General features: G+C 38.6%; 1 protein-coding gene across 12 annotated transcripts in view; it reads left to right on the top strand.

The window, feature by feature from the left end:
- The window catches only part of CHN1 (chimerin 1), a 206,801-nt gene extending 184,279 nt beyond the window's left edge, over positions 1-22,522 (top strand). For all 12 annotated transcript variants that reach the window (XM_003309320.6, XM_063791313.1, XM_054679957.2 and 9 more), the window contains 5 exons: positions 9,565-9,738; positions 10,457-10,534; positions 13,002-13,139; positions 20,205-20,310; positions 21,729-22,522. In XM_003309320.6, coding sequence (XP_003309368.3) covers positions 9,565-9,738; positions 10,457-10,534; positions 13,002-13,139; positions 20,205-20,310; positions 21,729-21,900 — 668 coding nt within the window. In that variant the 3' untranslated portion in view covers positions 21,901-22,522. The remainder of the gene's footprint in view (positions 1-9,564; positions 9,739-10,456; positions 10,535-13,001; positions 13,140-20,204; positions 20,311-21,728) is intronic.
- Positions 22,523-23,757: the final 1,235 nt, after the last annotated feature.

The raw sequence follows: 23,757 nt of genomic DNA, 5'->3' as shown, positions 1-23,757 counted from the left end.
CAGTGAGATTCTTAGGTGTGAAGTGGCTTTGAGGCTCATCTGGCCTTTGACTATCTAAATCCAAATGCAAAGAATTGAGAATTTAAAGAGAGAGTGCACACTAGCTGTGATAAGCTGAAAAATAGCTCCCCAGAGATGTCCGCTTCTAATTCCCAGAACAACATTCCTTGTTCCTTTCATGGCACGAAGAATGTTGCAGATGTCATTTAAATTAAGGATATTGAGATGGGGAGTTTTGGGTTGCTATGACAAAATACCACAGACTGGGTAATTTGTAAATAACAGAAATTTATTTCTCACAGTTCTGGAGGCCAGGAAGTCCAAGATCAAGCTGGCAGCAGGTTCAGTGTCTGGTAAGGGTCCAACTCTGCTTCCAAGATGGCGCCTGGAAAGCTATGTCCTCCAGAGGGGAGGTGCCTACAATGCAGTGTCCTCATGATTTGGCAGAAGAGTATAAGAGGGGCCAACTCCCTCTGTCAAGCCCCTTTATAAGAGTGCCTAATCCCATTCACAGGGGAGGCACCCTCATAAGCTAATCATCTCTGAAAGGTCCCTTCTGTTAATACTCTCACATTAGCAACACCTGAATTTTTGAGGGGACACTTTCAAACCACAGCAGGGAAAGTACCCTAGATTGTCAAGGGAGGCCTAGTATAATCACAATCATAAGGGCCCTTATAAAAGGGAGGCGAGAGGTTGATAGTCAAAGATGATATAAGGACAGAAGCAGAGGTCAAAGGGAAGAGAAGATGCTATGCTGCTGGCTTTGAAGACAGAGGAAGGAGCCAGAAGCCAAGGAATGCAGGTGGTCTTTGGAAACTGGAAAAGGCAAGGAAAGAAGTGGATTCTCCCCTAAGCCTCCAGAAGAAATGTAGACCCGCTAACACCTGATTTTAGCCCAGTGAAAGTGATTTTGAACTTCTGACCTCCAGAATTTAAGATAATATATGCTTGATGTTTCAAGCCAGGAGTTTGTGGTATTAATAATTTGTTATAGCAGCAATTGTAAACTAATGCACTAAACACTAAAGGTATTCTTTCCAAAGAAAAATGGTAGGCTGTCAGAAAAGAAATGTATTTATCTGCCTTTGATTCCTGAGACAGCTTGCTTTGTTCTGCCTTCTTTTTTCAAAATCCACCGAGGCAAAAAGAGAGCTTGTCAGGAATGTTTAAATGTTTAAAGCTGCTTTAAATGCCAAAAGCAGCAATTTTGTGTCCCTCGCCACAGCCCTTTTTTAAACATCATGTAAAGGTATTGGGTGATGTTCCAACCACCAGGCTGGCAAAGTTGCTGTAGGAGTCAGACTAATTCCAGCTAATACCAGGCAAGCTGTCCCTTCAGGACTGAAAGTGCTGGCTTGCTGCTAAGCACACCACAGCAATGAGGACAACTGAGGGAGCAGCAGGGACGATCCTGAGAATGCTAATCATTACATTACACGGGCTATTCCAAACCACGCAGTGCAAGGTGACATTGCAGGCATTACAAAGTCTCACCCACCAAAGTCACCCTTCCTCTAGCCTCCTTTGAAGTGAAGAAAGTGATGTTGCAAGGGCATAGCTAACTGCAGATTGGGAATGGTGCTCCTCCGGCTAGAATATTTATGACCCAAGTAGGTAACCTTTAAAAATCACATGAAAAAATGCTCATCATCACTGGCCATCAGAGAAATGCAAATCAAAACCACAATGAGATACCATCTCACACCAGTTAGAATGGCAATCATTAAAAAGTCAGGAAACAACAGGTGCTGGAGAGGATGTGGAGAAATAGGAACACTTTTACACCGTTGGTGGGACTGTAAACTAGTTCAACCACTGTGGAAGTCGGTGGGGCGATTCCTCAGGGATCTAGAACTAGAAATACCATTTGACCCAGCCATCCTGTTACTGGGTATATACCCAAAGGATTATAAATCATGCTGCTATAAAGACACATGCACACGTATGTTTATTGCGGCACTATTCACAATAGCAAAGAGTTGGAACCAGCCCAAATGTCCAACAATAATAGACTGGATTAAGAAAATGTGGCACATATACACCATGGAATACTATGCAGCCATAAAAAATGATGAGTTCATGTCCTTTGTAGGGACATGGATGAAATTGGAAATCATCATTCTCAGTAAACTATCGCAAGGACAAAAAACCAAACACTGCATGTTCTCACTCATAGATGGGAATTGAACAATGAGAACACATGGACACAGGAAGGGGAACATCACACTCTGGGGACTGTTGTGGGGTGGGAGGAAGGGGGAGGGATAGCATTAGGAGATATACCTAATGCTAAATGACGAGTTAATAGGTGCAGCACACCAGCATGGCACATGTATACATATGTAACTAACCTGCACATTGTGCACATGTACCCTAAAACTTAAAGTATAATAATAATAATAAAAAAAATCAAGTTCAAAGGATGGTCGTTGTTCATTTAGAATAGTTCCCTTGAATAGTATTTTTCTTTATGAAAGGTAAGCTTATAGGTTAAAGTAATCTATTATTATGTAATCATGGAGACTGTCAAACATTCGTCTTTAAAAAAAGACCATTATTCTAGCAGCATTCCTGAATTGTTTTCATCTTAGCCTTACCAGAATAATCTAAGAAATTAAGAAGGATAATTATTTCAAATCAGACATATCAGTTTAATGTTGGTTATTTATGAAAGTGACTTCATGTTTTCAGTGTATCATTATCATTGCTGCCTCCAAAGGGAAATGGCAGCAGTTTTCCTAATAATAAACTGTAAGTATTTATTACTTCAGGTATACAAGCCCTTTTAGGTTGCAGAAAATAAGTGGAAGTAATGTTTTTTATTTTAACTACTGTTTTGATTGATCATACCTAAAGAGTTACGTTTGTCCTTGTAAGCCAGTGAGAAATTGGTAAGACTTGCTTAAAAGTTTCATGGAGCCCCTTTTAGTTGGAAACAATATTTTCATCAATATTCCAAAGAACAAAGCAGTCTTCTTAATTTTGCTTATGAAAATAATTACTTCAAATAATTAAAATTCAAGCTATTCCACTTTCCTGGGGGAAAAAAAACGAGATATGTTTCAAAACAAGTTTTTATTTGCCATTATTTAAAATATGAACATTCAGAGAGAATAATGATTATAATTTCAAATCTTATTAACATAATGTTATCCTTTAATCCTGTCAATAGAATGTCAATATCAGCTATTCCTTTCAAAAAATTGATTTCTGTGCTTTCTAGATATATAAAACCTGTGTTTTAGCAAAATCAAGCCCCAGAAAGCCTGAAAGTAATTTAAAGTTGGTAGTCTAAGTAATAGAAATATTTTATTAAGAAAGTATAGAATAAAATGTGACTTGAATTTTTTATTCCTCCTTTCATATGTTTATTCTATGCTTATTAACTTGAGAAATTAGAAGGGAGAAATGTGGTTTAATAGTAACATAAAAATAACCTACCAAACCAAGAGATTCAACAAATGAAATCATTTATGGACCTTTTATTATTATTATTATTTGTAGTATAGAGCTTCCCTGAGAGAAATGGAACTATATAAGAGTTATATGACTTTAATAAATAAGTATGAAAACCAAATAAAGCCTTAATGGCAAACTGAAATATTGATATACCGTTAGTCCCTGAAGCAGCAGTTTTCAGAGCAAGCTCAGGGCTAGTGAATTGCACTGTGAATGTAAGTGTATAAAAATCAGCTTTATTTTAATGACTTTGCCCTGTCTTTGGCAAAGACTTCATATCCAGTCCTGCCAAAAATTTAGCCGTTCAGATACATTTTTAAAATTGAGCATAACATTAATATTTTCCCATAGTTTTATCTTATTTAAATAAAAGAGAGAACATCAGTTTAGAAAACATTTCCCTCTTCCTTAACTACCTAAATCTGAGCTCACTCATCACTTTATCCAGTCTTCACTGAGTCCCAAATAAGCTTAGGAACCTGCTGATGTTTAAAATGGGAGATGAATACTGGATGTGGTAACTCACGCCTATAATCCCAGCACTTTGGGAGGCCAAGACAGGTGGACCATCTGAGGTCAGGAGTTCAATACCAGCCTGGCCAATATGGTGAAACCCCATCTCTACTAAAAATACAAAAAATTGGCCGGGCGCGATGGCTCATGCCTGTAATCCCAGCACTTTGGGAGGCCGAGGCAGGCGGATCACGAGGTCAGGAGATCGAGACCATCCTGGCTAACACGGTGAAACCCCGTCTCTACTAAAAATATAAAAAATTAGCCAGGCGTGGTGGCAGGCGCCTGTAGTCCCAGCAACTCGGGAGACTGAGGCAGAAGAATGGCATGAACCTGGGAGGCGGAGCTTGCAGTGAGCCGAGATCGCGCCACTGCACTCCAGCCTAGGCGACAGAGCGAGACTCCGTCTCAAAAAAGAAAAAAAAAAGAAAAAAAAATTAGCTGGGCGTAGCGGCGCGTGTCTGTCCCAGCTACTTGGAGGCTGAGGCATGAGAATTACTTGAACTGGGAGGCAGAGGTTGCAGTGAGCCAAGATCACGCCATTGACTCCAGCCTGGGTGACAGAGCGAGACCCTGTTTAAAAAAAAAAAAAAAAAAAAAAATTGGGGGATGACTCCAAACATTCAAAGGAAAAAAGTCAATACCAAACCATTACTGCCATTCAGATGTTTTATGTGCATGCATCACAATTTTACTTTTTTGCTTTCTACTGGATTTTTATACATAGGGAAAGAATATGACAAAACAAGTTTTATCACTGCATTTTAAAAACCCCGCCAGATCAATTATATATATAGATATCTATAAGGGGACTCATTTGGGTAAAATATAGCAATGTTTTTTAAACTCAAGTCTATACAATGAATAATGGGTACAATGTACATTTTTGAATAAGAGGTTGAAAATAGCAAATACATCTTCAATAATGGAAAATATAACTTTGAGTACGTGATGTAGTGTATGGTATACATGGGGAAAAGTGGTATGTGTGACCCAGTGGGAAGAGGACAGGCTGGGAATCAGCAATCTAAGATTTCAAAGTCAGTTCTAGCACTTTCTGGCTGAGTAACCTGAACAAGTCATTTAGCCTCTCTCAACCTCATTGTCTTCAGCTTGAAATGAAGATATTGGGATAGCTTTTTACCAAGAGCCCTTTCTGACTCAATCTGTGACCTGTGTGTATTACACTTAAAGTATGAGGTATATCAACACTATTATTAGACTATGAAGGTTGTTGAATTTCATGCTTCTAAAACGTTGTTATAAGAGTTCTTCCAGTTCTGGACAAGATGGATAAATATGCTTTTATTACTCCCAATAATTATAACAAAAAGCCCTGGACAAAACATATACATCAACTATCAGAAGACTCTGAAAAGTTGGAAGGCAGACTAAGCACCTCAGGATTCCAGCAACAACCTAGCAGCGAGTTCCCTGGTGGCTAATTTTGTCTGTTTTAACCTCCAATATTATCCCAGCCTGGGCACCAGAGAAGCCCACGAACCATAAATGCCACCTGGCAGAGATTAAAAATAATCCCCAAAAAAGGCTGCTCTTTCTAGCTAACGCAGTGGGAAAAGGGCAGCCCAGCAGCACAGAAACCTTTCAGTCATACCTTCCATTCTCTAGGTAAACAGAGACGCTTCTGCTACACCTTCTCAGTGGATGCTGCAGCAGCAGAGTCTGTAGGTACAAGCCAGTTTTCCACCACCACCTTGCAACAGCAGTGGTGCACTCTGCTGCAAACCTGTGAGTGGAACTCTAGCTTCCTTCCATTCCTGCCTTGCAGAAACTGGTATCCCTCCTTTGCTGAGCTTGTGAGTGGGATCCTGACTTTCTTCTCCACCCTATAGTAGAAGCAGCAACCTCTCAGCCCAAGTCTATGGGGAGAGCTGTATCTTCATCCCTGACCTGCCGTAATGAGGCAGCTGAGACTGGTGAGAACTCTATCATCTATGCCCACCCTATAGCTACATGTAAAATAGTACTATTCCCCAACCCAGTTTGTGGGCACAGCTTTGACTTCCACCCTACCTGCAATACCTCTCCCTCCCACCCAGTGCCACAGAGAATGTGGAGCAGAGTCCTGCCATTTGGGTAATATACAAGTGGGGCAGGCACAATAGCACTGCAGTAGCATTTAAAAAAAACTTTGTAAACTAGGTTGACATTTGTATCACAGTCTTCAAAAGAGCATTCTAAATCTAAACAAATTGACTACAGGTTACAATTTTAAAGATTTAGTAGGAACCAGAGTCAAATAATACTCAAAATATCAAAGATACCGTTCAGAATTACTCATCAAAAGTTACTCTGGAAATAACCAGGAAAAAAATAAAAAAGGACAATTGGCAGACACCAACAGCAACATCAAGATGACACAGATGTTGTAATTATCAGACAAGAAAAGCAGCTATCATAAAAATGCCCCAACAAGCAATTATGAACACTCTTGAAACAAATGAAAAAAAAAAAAAGGAAATATCAGAAAAGAAATAGATATTAGGAAGAACCAAATGGAAATTTTAGAACTGAAAAATATAATAACTAAAAGGAACTCACCGGATTATGGGCTCAATAGCAGAATAGACATGACAGAGTGAAGATGAACTCGAAGTGAAGATAAGTAGAAATTATCCAAGTTAAACAACAAAGAGAAAATATGTATTTTTTAATTTATTTTTTTTTAGAGACAGGGTCTCACTATGTCATTCAGGCTGGGGTGCAGTGGTGTGATCATAGCTCACTGCAGCCTTGACCACCTGGGCTCAGGCAGTCCTCCCTCCTCAAGCCTGCTGAGTAGCTGGAACTACAGGTGCACACCACCACAACCACCAATTTTTTAAAATTTTTGTAGAGACAGGGTCTCACTATGTTGCCTAGGCTTGTCTCAAACTCCTGGCCTTAAGCAATTCTCCCACTTTAGCTTTTCAAAGTGCTGGGATTATAGGTGTGAGCCACCATGCTTGGCTTAGAAAATAGATTTTAAAAAGTGAACTGAGCCTCAGAGACCAGTGGGACCATAACAAAGGTTTTAGCATTTGTGTTGTTGGAATCCCAAAAGAAGATAAAGAATGAGAGGCTGAAAAAATATTTGAAAAAAAAAAAAGCTGAAAACTCCCCAAATATGGTGAAAGCAGTCAAGAGAGAAATGATGCATTACTTACTTCGGGTCCTTTTATTTAAATGAAATACATTAAGAACAGTGTAGATATGGAAGCATCTGTATCCCCAGTTATCCAATTCCTTTTTGGGACCTGGCCTCCACATCTGACAAATATGAAATTTTTAGCCTTGAGTTCAACTTAGCTTCTGACCTTAAGCTGATTGACAACCTTGAGGTACGACATAGAAAAGGCCTTTCAAAGTGTTATTTCATTTTTCTAAATAACAACAACATAGTCATGGTGAACACAGTTTACTACATGTATGCATTTTACATATATTAACATTGAAGCCTCACATGAACACTAATAAACACTATTATTGTTCCCATTTTACACAACTGAGGTACAGGAAATTTGAGCAACTCACTCAAAATCACACAGCTAATAAATTCTAGACTGAACTCTAAGATATAAAAGGTACCCAAAACATTAAAATATTCAGGAGACAGGAGATCTTTTAAGTGGACAGTTGGTTGCCTTATGATTGAGTCAGATCTCTTATGTATTCTCTAATACAGAGATAAAGAAGAATTTGGGATTTGGTTCTGAAGTCATTTGGACATTAATGATACAGAATAGTGTTGGGTCATTTGTTCAGATAGTGTAGATTGAGCTCTTTGTCCTGGAAGCCATTCTGTATTCACAAGCCGACATTCCTTAGGGGTGATAACTTTTGGCACTATTAGCACTGGTGATCCCATCTTCCACATGTATGCAGAGACCTAGCTTCCCTTGACACCTAGCCTGTCTTTGCACATGGAGGTGCTCAGTTCATATGAATTCTTTCCCGAGAGTTGCCACAGGCCTTAAGTTCTTATTTCAAGTTGGCAGTGTCTACACATTTAATGCAACAGCGATGTTGTTTGTAAGTTTTGGCTAATTTTCCTTGTCTCTGTTAACTGTTACCACTATATATAACTAGATCACAGCTAATAACTTTTACCACAAGTCATGATAATGATCACCAGCATTTGTCTAGCATTTTACAACATTCAAAGCACCTGAATGCATTGGCTCATTAATTCTCATAACAATTTTGTGAGGTGAATATTAGGATCGTCTTTCTGCCAGAAACAGCAAGCAAAACTGAATGGCATTGTATGATTTTCAAATTGGCTTCACTAAGACCTGGCTATAAATCATATATGCACCACTTGGACTAGATTTACAAGAGGTCAACATAAAGTTTTTATGAACTTAAAAACAAATGGGTTATTTTTTTAAAAACAAAGATGACATTTATTTTAGTTGAATTATTTAGGTATGGTTTACTCTGCAGTCTAATTTAACAAAATATTTGTATTCCTCTCTACCCCATCTAAAATTTCTTCATACTTTTCTTGTTGAAAAATAAAGTGTCTCACACAATATTAACTAGAAAATGTTTCATTTCTGGCATCTTAGAAGTTATAACCAAGTAAAATTACAAAGCAAATGAGTAACTTCAGTAGAGGCAGTATGTGTCTAGGTGTTAAAATTGGGGACTGACTCTAGGGGTTTCCAGATAACTGAACATGTGGCGGTTCCTAGAGGGTGATACACCCAGGGAGGGCTGGAACCTCCACACCCCTTTCCCCATACCTCATCCTGTACATCTCTTCAGCTATATCCTTTGTAATTAAACAGTAAACATTTTTAAAATGTGGACTCTAGAATCATCCATAGGCTTGAGTTCTGTTCCACTGTGTACTAAATGCATGGCCTTGGGTAAATTACTTATTACTTGTGTGTTTGGTTTTCTCAGATATAATATGAGGGAAAAAAGTACCCGTTTCATAGAGCTTTGTGAGTTTAAGTGAAATAATAAATGTAAAGCACTTAGAATAGTGCCTGGCACTAGTAAGCCCTCAATAAATGTTAGCCGGTAATAGTATAGCAATAAATAATAGTTACAGCTATTTCCAGCTACTAGAGGAATTATATATTAGTTATCATATATATAGAAAGGATTACAGATAGATATAAACATGAGCAGCACCATTTTAAGAGGGCCCTGGATATTCCTACTTTTGGAGGTCCAATTCCGCTTTATATCAAATATATTTAAAATGCAGTTATACCCCACATTAAATAAACTTTCTATGTAACTTTAAAGAAATGGGTTTTTTATTGGCTATTTGACATATTTTGTAGACATTGAATTAAAAACATTAATTTTGATTTTTTTGTTGTATTCTCCTGAGATCATACAGTAATTAAATGATGAAGTGTGAGCTAGAATTCTGGTCTCCTGGCTTATAACCAAATTGTTCCAAGAGAAAAGATGAGAATTATTGTTTTTCCACCAAGAAAGAACTGCTGGAGTCTAGTCCACTTTAAAACCTAATTCAAGCTGGAGTGCCTTTTGCTAAAATTAACACTCCAGAATGCTCAAAACTCTGAAAATAATATTGAATGTTTCCTTTCTTTATTCTTTTCTTAGATTGTGGTTTGAATGTTCATAAGCAGTGTTCCAAGATGGTCCCAAATGACTGTAAGCCAGACTTGAAGCATGTCAAAAAGGTGTACAGCTGTGACCTTACGACGCTCGTGAAAGCACATACCACTAAGCGGCCAATGGTGGTAGACATGTGCATCAGGGAGATTGAGTCTAGAGGTGAGCCATTTGCAGTGCGGGTTGCAGTGGTCTCCGTTCACTACCAGTACCAGTCCTGATGCCTTTTGGTTACCTCATTGCACAATACGGTTGTCTTCTGTAATTTGGAGGGGAATGGTTTCATATGTCAAATGATCTCAAAGACTGAAATGAATTAATTTAACAATTAAATAGCTTGATTTCAAGGTACATTTAACTAAGTGTAGCCAATATGCTTATATAAAAATATATTTATAGATGATGCTTCCAGTCTGCAAAAGTTGACAGGTAAAGACAAATTCATTTTTCAGTTTTTAAATTTTTCTTTGGTTCAAGAAGCAAAAGTGTAAATGCTCTACTAAAACTATCTAAAGCCAAAAACAGAGCTGCATCCTAATTATTCTTTCCCACTTGAGAAAAACAGGCCTATATTTTATCTTAGTCTTCTGTTATGTAAAAGAATTTATGATGTAATTGGGGTGATGAATTATTTCCCTTAAGACTTAACATATTTCACTTAATTAGACCAAATGATGAGCCAGATGATATTCAGGTGACAATAGGTAAGAGTTAAAGAACTGTGTGTGAAATCGTTTTATTCTAGGAGAAGAGTGTGAAAAGATTTCTAAACATGTATATTTTATTTCTTCTGACACATTACCTCCCAGCTTAAAATGTGAGGAGTTAAAATCTGAAGAAAAGGCATAATTCAAAGAAACTAACTAGTTTTATTTTTCAGGTCTTAATTCTGAAGGACTATACCGAGTATCAGGATTTAGTGACCTAATTGAAGATGTCAAGATGGCTTTCGACAGAGGTATGTTTTTCACAATGTTCCATAACTTAGGACAATAATACTCTTTTCTAAAAAGGCACAATTTCTTGTGAGGTATTTTTTGCATTATTTTTCTAAATCATTGATGATTATTATACCAAATTTAAAAACTTAGCTTATAATTTCTTTTTTATGAGTTGTAAGTATTAAACAGTCAAATTTCAGAATATGAAGGAAGTATAAAATTTAACTATGTTACCAATATTTGAGTATCCAAGGCTGGTCCATGTTCACCAAAATACATACAGAGCAATTACATTCACCAAAAATGATAGAGAAAAGAGTAGGATCTATACCATTACAGATTTCAGGCTTCTCAGGCTTGAGTTAACCCACCTTACCCTGCCTGTCATCCATGCCCCCCTGGCATCCTCATCACCATCTTCGATGAGCTGAGTGAGACCCAAGCCCGGACTCAAGTGTTGGGGCCAGAAAGCTGAAAGAAGCTTTAGGGGCCTTCTGTGGGGGACCCATCAGCCACTGTAGGAGAAGGGGCCCAGTCAAAGAAAAGCTCAGTGGAGCTTAATTTTCTTAGCTAACATTTAAATTAAGATTTGCTTCCATGGTTCTCCAATTTGTCTTTGCTTCAAGGACTAGAACAAGGTGGTTCCAAAGAAGACCTGTAGCCTTGAATACAGGAAGTAAAGGAGTAAGAGTTAGTGATCTTTTAAAGAACCACTTTCCTTTGCAAGTACGTATTCTAGTTCTATCACACAAACCTCTCCCATTCACAGACCTCTTGTGGGCAACAGAGGCAGAAAGCAAAAATAATTAAATATTCATTACCAACCTGAGGGAAACTAGGCCAGCCCAAGTATGTGATAAGAGCAAAGAAAGGGAGGTGAAGTAATGGTGTATTCACTCCAAATAAGCATCAGGAAGAGCAGTCCTGAATCCCTGCCAGGTTGAATGGGAAGAAGCATCTCTTTACTCTGGAAGCTCTGCAACTGAGCATGTCCATTCCCAGCCTCTGGCTATGAGTCTCAAAAATAAATTCACACTGACAAAGAAACTGAATGTTCCTATGGACCCCAGAGAGCAAAGAAATGACACAGTTTCCTCTATGGAAAATATGAGACAACCGTTTTGTGACCTGAAAACACCAGTAACAGATTTTAAAATTCATGAAGAGCTCACCTTGGCTCCCTGTAGCCACACTGCTGGGGGCCAGTCTTTGGCCTCCCAAGGATGTGTACCAGCACTCATCTGCAAGATCTATAGTAATGATGCAAAGGATTTTAACATGGATTACAGGAAACCAGTGACTCGGATCATTAAAATCAGTTCTATATATAAATGCTGCCCAATTCCATGCATGTTCAAAGGAATAATCCTATACCTTTGAATAAACAGAGCAAAATAATTTGGAGTAATTAAGGATGATCACTTCTGAGAGGCATAAACCTCAAGTAATGAGATCCAAGAAAGAAGACAGTATCCATAGGATGCTGGAATGAACTCATTTAAGAGCCAAGGTGAAAAGGCAAGTTTGGGGAAATCTTCCCCAGCTTAGGAAATAGTGACTGAATGGAAAGCTGACTATTCTGAGGTCAGCAGTTGCCATTATACCTCTGCTACATTTTGTCCTTTGGTGGAATCACAGATATTTATGTGACAGGTACAGTGAGAGATCCATGGTCAAAACAAATAAAATCTCATCAGCTTTACCCCAGAAGAATCCTAGTGTGGTGGAGGCAAGAGCAGAAAGTAAAGAAACAATCAGGAAACAGATGTTATAGACGTCTTGCTGATATGGTATAGCCCTACTTAGAATGTAGTGTGTGGATATCAGATTCCAGGATTTGTTTACATTATTTTAAAACGGAAAATAAGTAAATAGATAATACAGATGGAAGAATATATTTGTGTATTTGTGTATACTTACTAAAAAGCAGGTTTTAAAAGAACCAGTTTAATAACAACGTACATAGTAAGCCCCGGCATGTTACTCTTTTAGGCTCCTAGCTTGTTTAAATCTATTTTCCATTGATTGGTTAACTCAAAAATATTTATTAAGCAGCTACTATATGCCAGGCACCATGTTCTTTAGAACATTTATAGAGCATAGACGAGGTGCCATGAATCCTGCCGAGCACTTTAGATATGATGGTTAACCATGTACGCTTGGTCCTTGCACTCATGGAGGGCTCACATTAAATAATAATCACACAGTGGCTATTGATTTTATTTTAATAAGGGCTATAAAGGAAAATATTAATAACTGGGGAGTTTAACCTCTCTAGTAGGGCAGGTAAGGCATGCTGGAGATCAGAAGAGGCTCTTTCACAGAAAATTAATTATTAATATGTAACGTAGCACACTAAATTTTACATTAAAAACTGAAGAATTGCTAATCTTTAAAATCTGATTTGTATACAGATATGTCATTCATTAAAACAGTGCTGTGAATCCAGATATTTACTTTTATTTCTTTCAACATCCTTAAAAGATGGTGAGAAGGCAGATATTTCTGTGAACATGTATGAAGATATCAACATTATCACTGGTGCACTTAAACTGTACTTCAGGGATTTGCCAATTCCACTCATTACATATGATGCCTACCCTAAGTTTATAGAATCTGCCAGTAAGTATGAATGCATGTATTTCAAATAACCTGACAACCTCCTCTTGGTAATCACCTTCCTGGTTTTCTGGCTAACTTGAATGCATTTTATGAAATGTTTCCCCTTTGCCTCTCTCTATAGTTAATGTACTTACAAGAATTTTGCATTGTTCTCTAATGTAGATTATTTTATGACTTAATACCATCAGAAGCTTCTTTGTAATGTGCTAAACCTCATTTTCCAAAATAAGGCTTATACCAGTGCTCTTTAGATGTAAGCCAATGCTTTTGTAAAATAAAATAAAAATGAATAACTGGAAAAGTAAATTAAAAAAACAAAACCAGGCTGGCAGTGGCTCACGCCTGTAATCCCAGCACTTTGGGAGGCTGAGGTGGGCAGATCACCTGAAGTCAGGAGTGCAAGACCAGCCTGGCCAACATGGTGAAACCCCATCTCTACTAAAAATACAAAAAATTAGCTGGGAGTGGTGGCACGCGCCTGTAGTCCCAGCTACTCAGGAGGCTGAGGCAGGAGAATTGCTTGAACCCGGGAGGCAGAGGTTGCAGTGAGCTGAGATTGTGCCATTGCATTCCAACCTGGGCAACAAGAGCAAAACTACGTCTCAAGAAATAAAACAAAAACAAACAAAAAACCAACTATCTTTTATTAAATTCAGCAAACATAAAATTTCTATCAGATTACTATATGTTTCTAAATTCTTATTCTCAGTTTCTGTGCTTGTATAAGTTAACTCAGACTATTAACAGCAAACTGGCACTGGCCCACACATTGTACTTTAAAAAGCACTATTTTATATCAAGAAGTTTTTTTAAATTCTAGTTAAAATGAAAATGAGAAAAAGCAAAGGTTTATTTGTCAAAGTTCATTTATGCTGTAAAAATCATACTTGTAATTCACACTTCATTTTTTAAAGAAGGGAATTCTTATTGGTTTTAAGTATTAGCATTACTGGTTTTTTTGGAAAAGATAGGCTATTTCTGTCATTTTGCTTTTCTCTCTTTAAAACCATATGTTGTCTTCATCTTTAGATGATAACATCACTTCCTTAGTAACACTAATTTGCTTTTTGACTTGGGAATTTCATGAATTACAATCTCTCTTTGTTCTAAATTTTAGTTTCCCTCTCAGGGCTTTTGTAGAGGATTTTTGTGGTTAGTTCCCTGGAGGCCTGATTTCTTGTGGGTCAGCTCAAGCTCCCATGTAGAGAACAGCTGTGAGAATTACACTGATTTCTTTCAAAGCATTAGGTTAGAAAGCATGAAAAATTCTAGGTCTCTTATGGACGCAGTGCTGATCATGAAAATTTGTATGAGGGATCTCACACGTCCTTGTCTCATGGGGCAGACATTTCCTCTCCAGTTAAGTCTGATTGCCACTCATCTAGAAAGCAACACACACACACACACACACACACACACACACACACACACACACACAGCCCGTGAAAAGCTGCCCAGTCCACAGTATGCTCTGATCCCGAGGACTCCGATCCCACTGAAAGTGGGTAAGCTTCCACTCTGGAAGTAAAACTGAAGCTTGGCTCTATGCCTAACTCTGGGGCACACAATCAGCAGAGGACAAAGCAGTGATGCAAACCCAGGTTCTGAACTCCACACACCGCCATATCTAGGAAGAAGTAAAAGCCAAGCCTCCTCTTGGATTTCGAGGCCTTTGTCCCCACAATTCCAAATGACCTCTCCTTCCTTCCCCACACCCACCTTAGCTGCTGAAGAAAATCTCTCCTTTTTATTATCCTTCCAAATCATTTGTCATCGTTATGGAGTTTCTGAAACAGCCTTCCTGTCCAAAATTAGCAAGCCCCCTTATCTCACCCCTCAGAGAACTCTGGAAACCACATCATAAGAAAGAAACTTTCGGAAATCAAGGTAGAAATTTCTCCTCATAATTTCAGCTATTTGGATGTCTGATTTATGAATGACACCAAAAACCCTGGCATAATACCAATATATAATATAAACATTTGTTGTACATGTTTAATAGCGATATCTTGTTTGTGGAATATTGTGTCCTTGTACACTCTCTTCTGGCAGTAGAGTCTGTTTCATTCTTTAGATGTGCAGATACGGCCATTCTCTTAAAAGACAGATAAGGAAGATGAGAGAAATTTACATTTATAGAGCATAGACGAGGTGCCATGAATCCTGCCGAGCACTTTACATCCATGATGTAATTTTAGAAAGGAGATGTGATGGACTATCAGTAAATTGTGTAAGATCACATTGCTCACTAGGGGAGGCGGCAATGGCATTCACACACACCTCTAAGGTCAGAGCCCTTGCTTTACCCACTCTGTCACACCGCCTGGCTCACTTGATAGAAGAGGGAATGAGACTTACACAAGGGAAGAAGGAAGAACCCCTTTCAAACGAGGGACAGGGTTAAATGATCCTTCCTAATGCGGATATATTCTCCAAAATTTTTTTTCTCTCTCAGCTCCTAAAAATGTCTCTGGCATTTATTAGCATCCTTTGCCAACAAAATATCAGAATTTACATTAAACCTTTCTTCTACAAAAGCTGTTTGAGCTCTGCTTTTGCAGCTTTCTTGGAGGAACCTGTAGCTTAAAAGCTGGAAGGGGGTGACTGCAAGAAATGAAAAGGAAAGCAAGGGTGGAGAAGGCCAGGTCATCCCATGCTACAGCTGGAAGTTCTTCCAAAGCCCCCGGAAACTCCCTGATGAACCCACCTGAAGTCTGTGTTCACTCACCCCCACCTTCCTCACTCCCTCCCCCTGCAGTTAAGACATTGCTGCCTTAGAATAAAAGGATGGGTGCTTGTCACAGAGCCTCCAGTAACCCAGCATTATGGATGCTTCCTGGTCACGATGGAAACAGCACTGCCAAAGTTGAGCTCCCTATGGTAATGAGGGGAGACATCTTCCTCTGGCCAAGGATTCTGAGAACTCTGTTCCCAGAGCAGCTTCAAAAAGCTACACGTCTCAGCGTGTAACCTTGAGATCAACTCAAATAAAGCCCAGGGTTCTTGGTCCCAAGCAACTTGAAATCTCTGGAAGAGAAGCCTGGGAAGGAGAACTTGTTAGTATTTCCTCAGCTCTGCCACTGAGCTGCCCCTTTTGCTAAGTTTTAATCTTCTTGTATTCAAGTTTCTCTGTGTAAAATTAACTAGACATACTGTAGAAGAGCTTTTAATTAGATCTTTATGGGCTTAGAGTCTTTATTTCCTTCTCCGACAATGTTCACATTTTCCAGATCCTTCCAGGCCCTCCTCTAATGCCATCTGCTCTTCCCTGGACCTCTCAGCTGCAGACCATCTTTCTCCTCTGATTCCCATCACCTCTACTTGGACATCTTTACTGCCTCCTTCCTTCATGCTGGAAGGTTGTAATTACGTTTTGTCTTCCTACTTCACCGGAATCCCTTTTAAAGGGAGGAGTTCTTGCTCATGTTCCTTTTCCCACAGTACCTGTGATAGTCCCTTACTTACGTAATAGGTATAATAAATATTTGTTGAATAAGTCAACTTATAATTTTATATTGAGAACTGTAGGATGTTAGAGTTTGCACATATTCTAAGGGGTCATGCAGCTAGACTGTCTTCTATAAAACATTCTTTTTGAAATATCTAGTTGCTGCAAGACTCACTCACTGCTTCCAGAGGCAGCCAGTCCACTGGTGGACAGATGTAACAGTCATGAAGCCCTTCTGTGTACAATAGAAATCTGCCTGTTTTTATTTCATAACTCTCTCCCATTGGCAGTGTTCTTGACATCACCCTTTTCCATGTGTATTTTGTATATTTGACAACTGATGATGGTCATTCATCTCTGAATACATTCCATTTTGTCTATTTCTCTCTTAAATTATGCTTCTTATAGCTAAAGAGTTGTGTTCTATAAAAAATGGTAATGGGTAATACTTTTGTAAGTGGAAGAAAAGGAGAAATGAGTTCTGGAGAAGAATGTCTGCCAATTTGATCTCAGTATATTCAGTGCATTTTGTCATTTGTTTCCAAATGTATATCTCCAGCCTGGAGATGTAAATGTCCTCTCCCTGAACACCAGATTAATCCACAGTCAGCATGTTCATTTGAATGCCTGACAGCCATCTCAAATGGAACTTTTCTCCACCAAACCTCCTCCACCCAGTCTTTCCAATCTCAGTTAATAGAGGCCTCGTCCTCGCTGCTGCTGAAGCCAAAAACCTGGATCATTCATGATTCTTCTGTTTCTCATGCATCCTTCATCGGGAATCCAATGAACTCAACCTTCAAAATATACCCAGAATCCAACAAATTCTTATTACCTTCATTGCTACCCCCTGGTCCAAGCTACTGTCATTCTTCACCTGGATGTTTTTAATAATTACTGGAATGGTCTCTCTGCTTTTATTCTTTGCCTTCCACAGTCTGTTTTCCACTAGGCAGCCAGAGTACAGATAACTGAAAAATACATGTCACATCATGACCTTTCCTTGTTGATAACCTTCCCATTTCTCTTAGTAAACGCTAAATCCTTAAAATAGCCTACATCCCTTGACATGATTGAGTGCCATGTTGCCCTTCTGACCACACCTGCTAATATCCCCCTCTTCACTCACTCTGCTGCAGCCACAATTGGCTCCCCACTTCTCCTCAAACATTATAGGCATACTCTCCCCTCAGGATCTCTGCATGGCTGCTCCTCCACCAGCACTGTCTTTCTCCAGATCTCCACATGGCTCATTCCCATTGAGATCTATCCTGACCACCCCACTTAAAGTTGCAACGCCCCCAACACTTCCAATGCTTATCCTGCTGTTTTTCCCATCGCACTTGCCTCATTCTAATAGAGTGTAACTATAATATATCATATTCATGGTTTATTGTCAGTCACCCTCAGTAGCAAGTAAGCTCCCCATGTGCAGGAGATGTTTTTTGCTCACCCTACAACACTATCTCACAGTTCTCCCTACAGAGATTAACTGTGGAAATTAAAAGGAAACTGGGTTCTTTTTTTAATTTCCAGATTTGTGTAGCTTCAAATTAATTTATCCTGTAGTAAAAACTAGAGCTGGGTGCAGTGGTTTACACCTGTAATCCCAGCACTTTGAGAAGCTGAGGCAGGAGGATCGCTTGAGCCCAGGAGTTTGAGACCAGCCTGGGCAACATAGTGAGACCTTGTCTCCATAAAAAATTAACATTTAGCTGGACATGGTGGTACGCACCCACAGTCCCAGCTACTTGGAAGGCTTAGGCAGGAGGATCACTTGAGCCCAGGAAGTCGAGGCTGCAGTGAGCCATCATCATGCCCCTGCACTTCAGCCTGGGTGACAGAGCTGTCTCAAAAAACAAAAACCCTAACTAGTAGTTTTTATAGTAAGTGGAGTATTCGTCTTTTATTCTAGAAATTCAATGATTAAATTTCAGTATCTGAGCTGGCACTACTGTTATAAATTGGCACTTTTTAAAGGCCCCAAAGTTCAGTGACCATACATTTTTTATCATGGCAAAAAGCAAATACATTCTTCATTCAAAGAAATGAGCCAGGAACTGTGAGGAAATTTGGGGTAGAGATTGTAAAATGGTCAAAATTTGTTTGAATTAAAAAGCTTCAGTCATTGTTCAGTTTCTGAAATTTATCAAATCTGCTTTACCAGTGCTAGGAAATTTTCACATTCATCTTATGCCAATTTTTACCTGACTTCAATTCATTACTATTGAGTTGGTTTGTTTTATAAGTTAGAAACACTAGGATTTTTTATCTTGTGCATTCTGGTCAGATGTAGTCTTCCTAGCATTTCAAGGCCACCACCCTGATTAGGACTCAGCAGCATGGAGTCTCATTGAAATTACCTTGAAACCCACCTTTTTTTTATTCCCCCCCAAGATGGATTCTTGCTCTGTCACCCAGGCTTAGAGCACAGTGACACAATCCTGGCTCACTGCAACCTCCACCTCCTGGGTTCAAGTAATTCTCCTGCCTCAGCTTCCCAAGTAGCTGGGATTACAGGCACCCGCCACCACACCTGGCTAATTTTTGTATTTTTAGTAGAGACGGGGTTTCACCATGTTGGCCAGGCTGGTCTCAAACTCCTGACCTCATGACCCACCCCCCTCGGCCTCCCAAAGTGCTGGGATTACAGGTGTGAGCCACTGCACCTGGCCTAACCCAACTTTTAAAAGCACCCCATCTTTTGACCTTTGAGAAGCAGGAATGTACTGTGGTGCTCTTTTTTGAGATCACAGAATTCCAAATATGTTAATTGTTTTCAGTTATACAAATGACTAATGAATTGAATGCAGTCTGATCTCAAAGGAATGTGCTGGGTTTTTGTACATTTGGAACTAAAACATTCAAATTAAGATGGTTCCCTTCAAAATTTACACCCTTGGAAGAGTCACATTTATTTCAAGGCTCTCACCATCAGGCAAAACATTTGGAAGTGCCTTCAAAGTCTGCCATGCATTCTTCTGAATGTCTGAGTCATAGAAAATGTGTGCATTTTGAAGGTAGATTCGATTTTTTTATATAAAACAAAGTAATTTAAAACAGTGTAATGAATCAAGCAAGTAAATGTTGGATGGTACATGTTTTGGTTTAAAAAGAAAAAAGTATGAATATCAATTAATAAGACTTTCTTGGGGTCATAGTGGGTAATGGAGTGACATGGTTAGTATACCATTGCTGAAAAGGGATTTTCAAAATATTTTAAGCAATGTACCATTCTATAAGTATTATTCTAAAGTCACTTCATTTGAATGTATAAGTTTTTATCTGTGTCGACACGTCTGAATTTTTTGTAGTTACATCCTGTATTCAGTGTCCAATTTCGAAAGTTGTCAGACTCCAAGACACTCAAGTGACAAAACTGGATGTTCCCTCCATCCCCAAAAGTCCAAGTAAATAGTGTTGCCACATTGAAACTAAGAGCCTTTGGAAATCTGGACTTGAACCTTAAAAATAATTTCCAAAGCTGTGGACAAGGAATTATGAGAAAGCATTTCTTACCAGTTTCAGAGCATTATCACAAGAATAGAATTCAGTGAACCATTTGTATCAGTTTTGTGTTATTTCTTTTCTTCTTGGTATTCGACTTGCTATTTTAGAAATTATGGATCCGGATGAGCAATTGGAAACCCTTCATGAAGCACTGAAACTACTGCCACCTGCTCACTGCGAAACCCTCCGGTACCTCATGGCACATCTAAAGAGGCAAGCTACAGACTTTGAGTCTTACACTTGTATTGCATCCAAATTTTAAGGACAAAATGAAATGAAGGGTGAAAGAAAGGACAAATAATCTATTGAATGAATAAATAAATGCATAGCTATATTGTCTTTTGTGAAATTGCACTAGTTGAGAAGGAATGCTAAAAACATTTTACACTATAATACTGAGTGCAGACTTGATTGTGTTATAAATGGATTTGCAGTTCCAGTATATGTTTTCAGATATGCTAGAAATACCAATATTTTGCCAAGGACATGCACTAATTTTTGTGGAAAGATAGAGTTGTGGCTGTAAAGACACTTGCATAATAAAGCAAGAAGAAAGCAACTTGCAACTTGCAAGGCAGCTCACTTTTCCTATCTTCTTGCTCCAAAAAAAGCACTTCAAACTTGGTGATAGGATTTTCGATTATTGAATTAATGTTGCCAACACTGCAAACTGATGTAAAAAGTGGTGGAGTAAAGAAGTAAGGGATAAAGGGAGGAATGGAAAACGAAGTATTTCAGTTAATTGTGGTTTGATGTTTTCAGGCGATAGTCATGCAGCTTTACTCCCTACTTGGTCACCCTCGATCTCTATCAGTTGAAGCAAAGATTTCCAAATTACATGACCAAGTTTTAGTGGTTTTAGGTTTTCAAAATATAAAACCAATCAGAAACAAAAATATGTATGTGGCCAAAGGCATGAGTTATATAAAAATGATATTTTAGTCACTCATGAATGTTTACATTTTTCCTCTTTAAGAGCACCATGAGTTAAAACCTTTGTTTAATGTGCTTACAACTTCGCTTATAAACTCAGGATTGCTTCCTATTGGGATGTAATTAAGTGTTCCACACTAAAACAGAGGACTAACTCTCAAATGATATTTTCTGTGTTACTGTGCAGTGGTAAAAAGCATATAAACACATACCCTCCCTGACGATGGTGCCTACCCATAGCCATTGCTTATTACTGTCGCTGCTGTTCTCTTCCTAGACACTTACTCAACTGTCTACTTGCAAAACTACTCTATAGCAAAGACAGCCAGAGTGAAGGGAGGGTGGGTGGATTAAATCAAGGTGACCCAGTTCCTTCTCAGCTATTTGCAAATGTAGGTTTAGAACTATAGGCTGTAGGTGGGCTGTGGCAGGAGGATCCATAGATAGAACTGAATCCATACAGTGCAGCACATTAACTCAGGCTTGAGCCTCAGTGATCACCACAAGTTTAAATTATCTCTTGACATAATTTACTTTAAGGAAAGTCAGTACTTTGAAATTACAGAGAAATAACCTAGTGGAAGAGTTGATAAGCGGATGCAAACTTTAATTGTGAATCTTGTTGTTTTAGTGTTCAAGCACAATGAAGAACATATGGCTTACACAAAGTCATTTATTCCTGTACTTGCATTTTTCAGAGTGACCCTCCACGAAAAGGAGAATCTTATGAATGCAGAGAACCTTGGAATCGTCTTTGGACCCACCCTTATGAGATCTCCAGAACTAGACGCTATGGCTGCATTGAATGATATACGGTATCAGAGACTGGTGGTGGAGCTGCTTATCAAAAACGAAGACATTTTATTTTAAATTTTTAATTTGAGGGGAAAAGAAATGTTTTACAGATGAAGGAATGTTTTATAGTAATTTAATTTGCTCCTGTAGCTGCATTATTTCTTGATTAGAGGTTTGGGCATATAACCAGATTAAAGTGAAGGAACTTTCTGTTGTTTTTGTAGCACCGCTCAGCTGTCTTGTAAAACAGTGAACACACGCTTTCTGGTTCTAGTAATCCTGGGTGTTTATCACGTTCAGAGAAACTCAAGCTATTGCATGATTAGCCCCCTATCTGGCAAGGAAACCCCATACAGAAGAAACAACAAACCTGCGCCTGCACCGCCTCTGCGTCCTGGGTAGTCTGTGCTTGTAATCCAGCATGTTTCACAGAGTAAGCCTGTTGTGACTTTGCTTTTGGGGTCTATGTCATTGGTTTCTGATGCTTGTACAAACACGCACTCACAAATGGATAAAACAGCACCTCTGGCTGTTGCATTACCATAAACCATATCACATGCCTACATTTTGCAAATGATTTCTGGTTTCTCTTAGTTCTTCTCTAACATAGTACTTTCTTTCCAGCAAAAGCAAAATGTGTTTTCAGATTTGTTACTTTAATAAAAGTTATCCATACCAATAAAAAGTGTACAACACAGCATTTTCTGTTAAATTATTATTGGTTTTCAGTTGTAATTTGGTATTTTTTCTGGCATGCGTTTATTTATTAAATTGGCTTTTAGAAATAAATATTGATAGCTTACTTTTTTCTCATAAGAATATTCGGGAAAATGTGTTTGGCCATTTATTAAATACTGAGTACTTCTTCTGACCTCTTTTGTTTACTGTTAAAAGTGATAAGCTTCTAAAATAATCATTTAAAACTGCTTACTGTTAGAACAACCATTAATTCCATTTATTTTTCTTCTTATATTACTCTGGCAGAAATCTAGAAAATATTTTCTTGACATACTTTTTAATGAGAGGTTGGGCAGGAGTTCCTGCCAGAGCTCTCAGAAGAAGAAAGAGGCTAACTAAAAAGAGTAACTTCTTCTAAACATTTGATTTGTCAAAAATATATGACATTGACATGCATTGAGCTGACAATGCTGCCTGAGAGATGAGCCCCAGAGGCCAACCTGATGGCTAGAGAAGGGGTCTGCAGCTAGGGGCCAGGAGCCCAGATTCTGGGCCTGGTACTATCACTGGCCACCTGTGTGGCTTGGAGCCAACAACCCTCCAGAGTCTGTTTCTGTGCCTATCAGATGAACACCTTTCTAGAACGAAAGTTCCATCCTGTTTTCACATTTTTAACAATAAAAGACACATGTTCAAACTTTGAAGATTATTCCAAAAATAATGGGAACCAATGAAAATATGGAGTGTTTTCATATTTTTGCCCCTAGGCTATAGTAGGAAATTCATAGTATGCTTTCATTAGTCTTGATATTGAGAAAATTATGGTTTATTCAGTAGATATTCCATCTCAGCTCTCCTGTCAACCAGTCTCCTGTGAAGAACACCACTGCACTGAGCAACATCAGGTACATAGATTGATAATGCACAGAGATTTATATAGCATAGAATGTTTTTTTTTAATGGAGGTCACCAAAAGGCACTAAACACCAAGGCAGTGCTTTGGACACATCAAACACAGTTCGTATTTCTGAGAAATCTGATCAAAGAAATCTGTCCCTGGGTTAAGTAAACCAATTGGACTACTATGTGTTCATTGCTGAAGTCAGTTTTCTACAGAGTTTTACTTTTAAAAGAAATTCAGTTATAAAGGAGTATGCTTTATTAGAATGGATTCACCATTTTTTCCTGAGAAGAGAGATATTCAACTTTAGAGCAGGCACTTACTAGAATTAGAGGTATATTTGGAGCAGAAGG

Source organism: Pan troglodytes, chromosome 13 (assembly GCF_028858775.2).
Source record: "Pan troglodytes isolate AG18354 chromosome 13, NHGRI_mPanTro3-v2.0_pri, whole genome shotgun sequence".
Taxonomy (NCBI): domain Eukaryota; kingdom Metazoa; phylum Chordata; class Mammalia; order Primates; family Hominidae; genus Pan; species Pan troglodytes.
The sequence above is the reverse complement of the archived record's forward strand: the minus strand, read 5'-3'. Positions and strand labels throughout refer to the sequence as shown.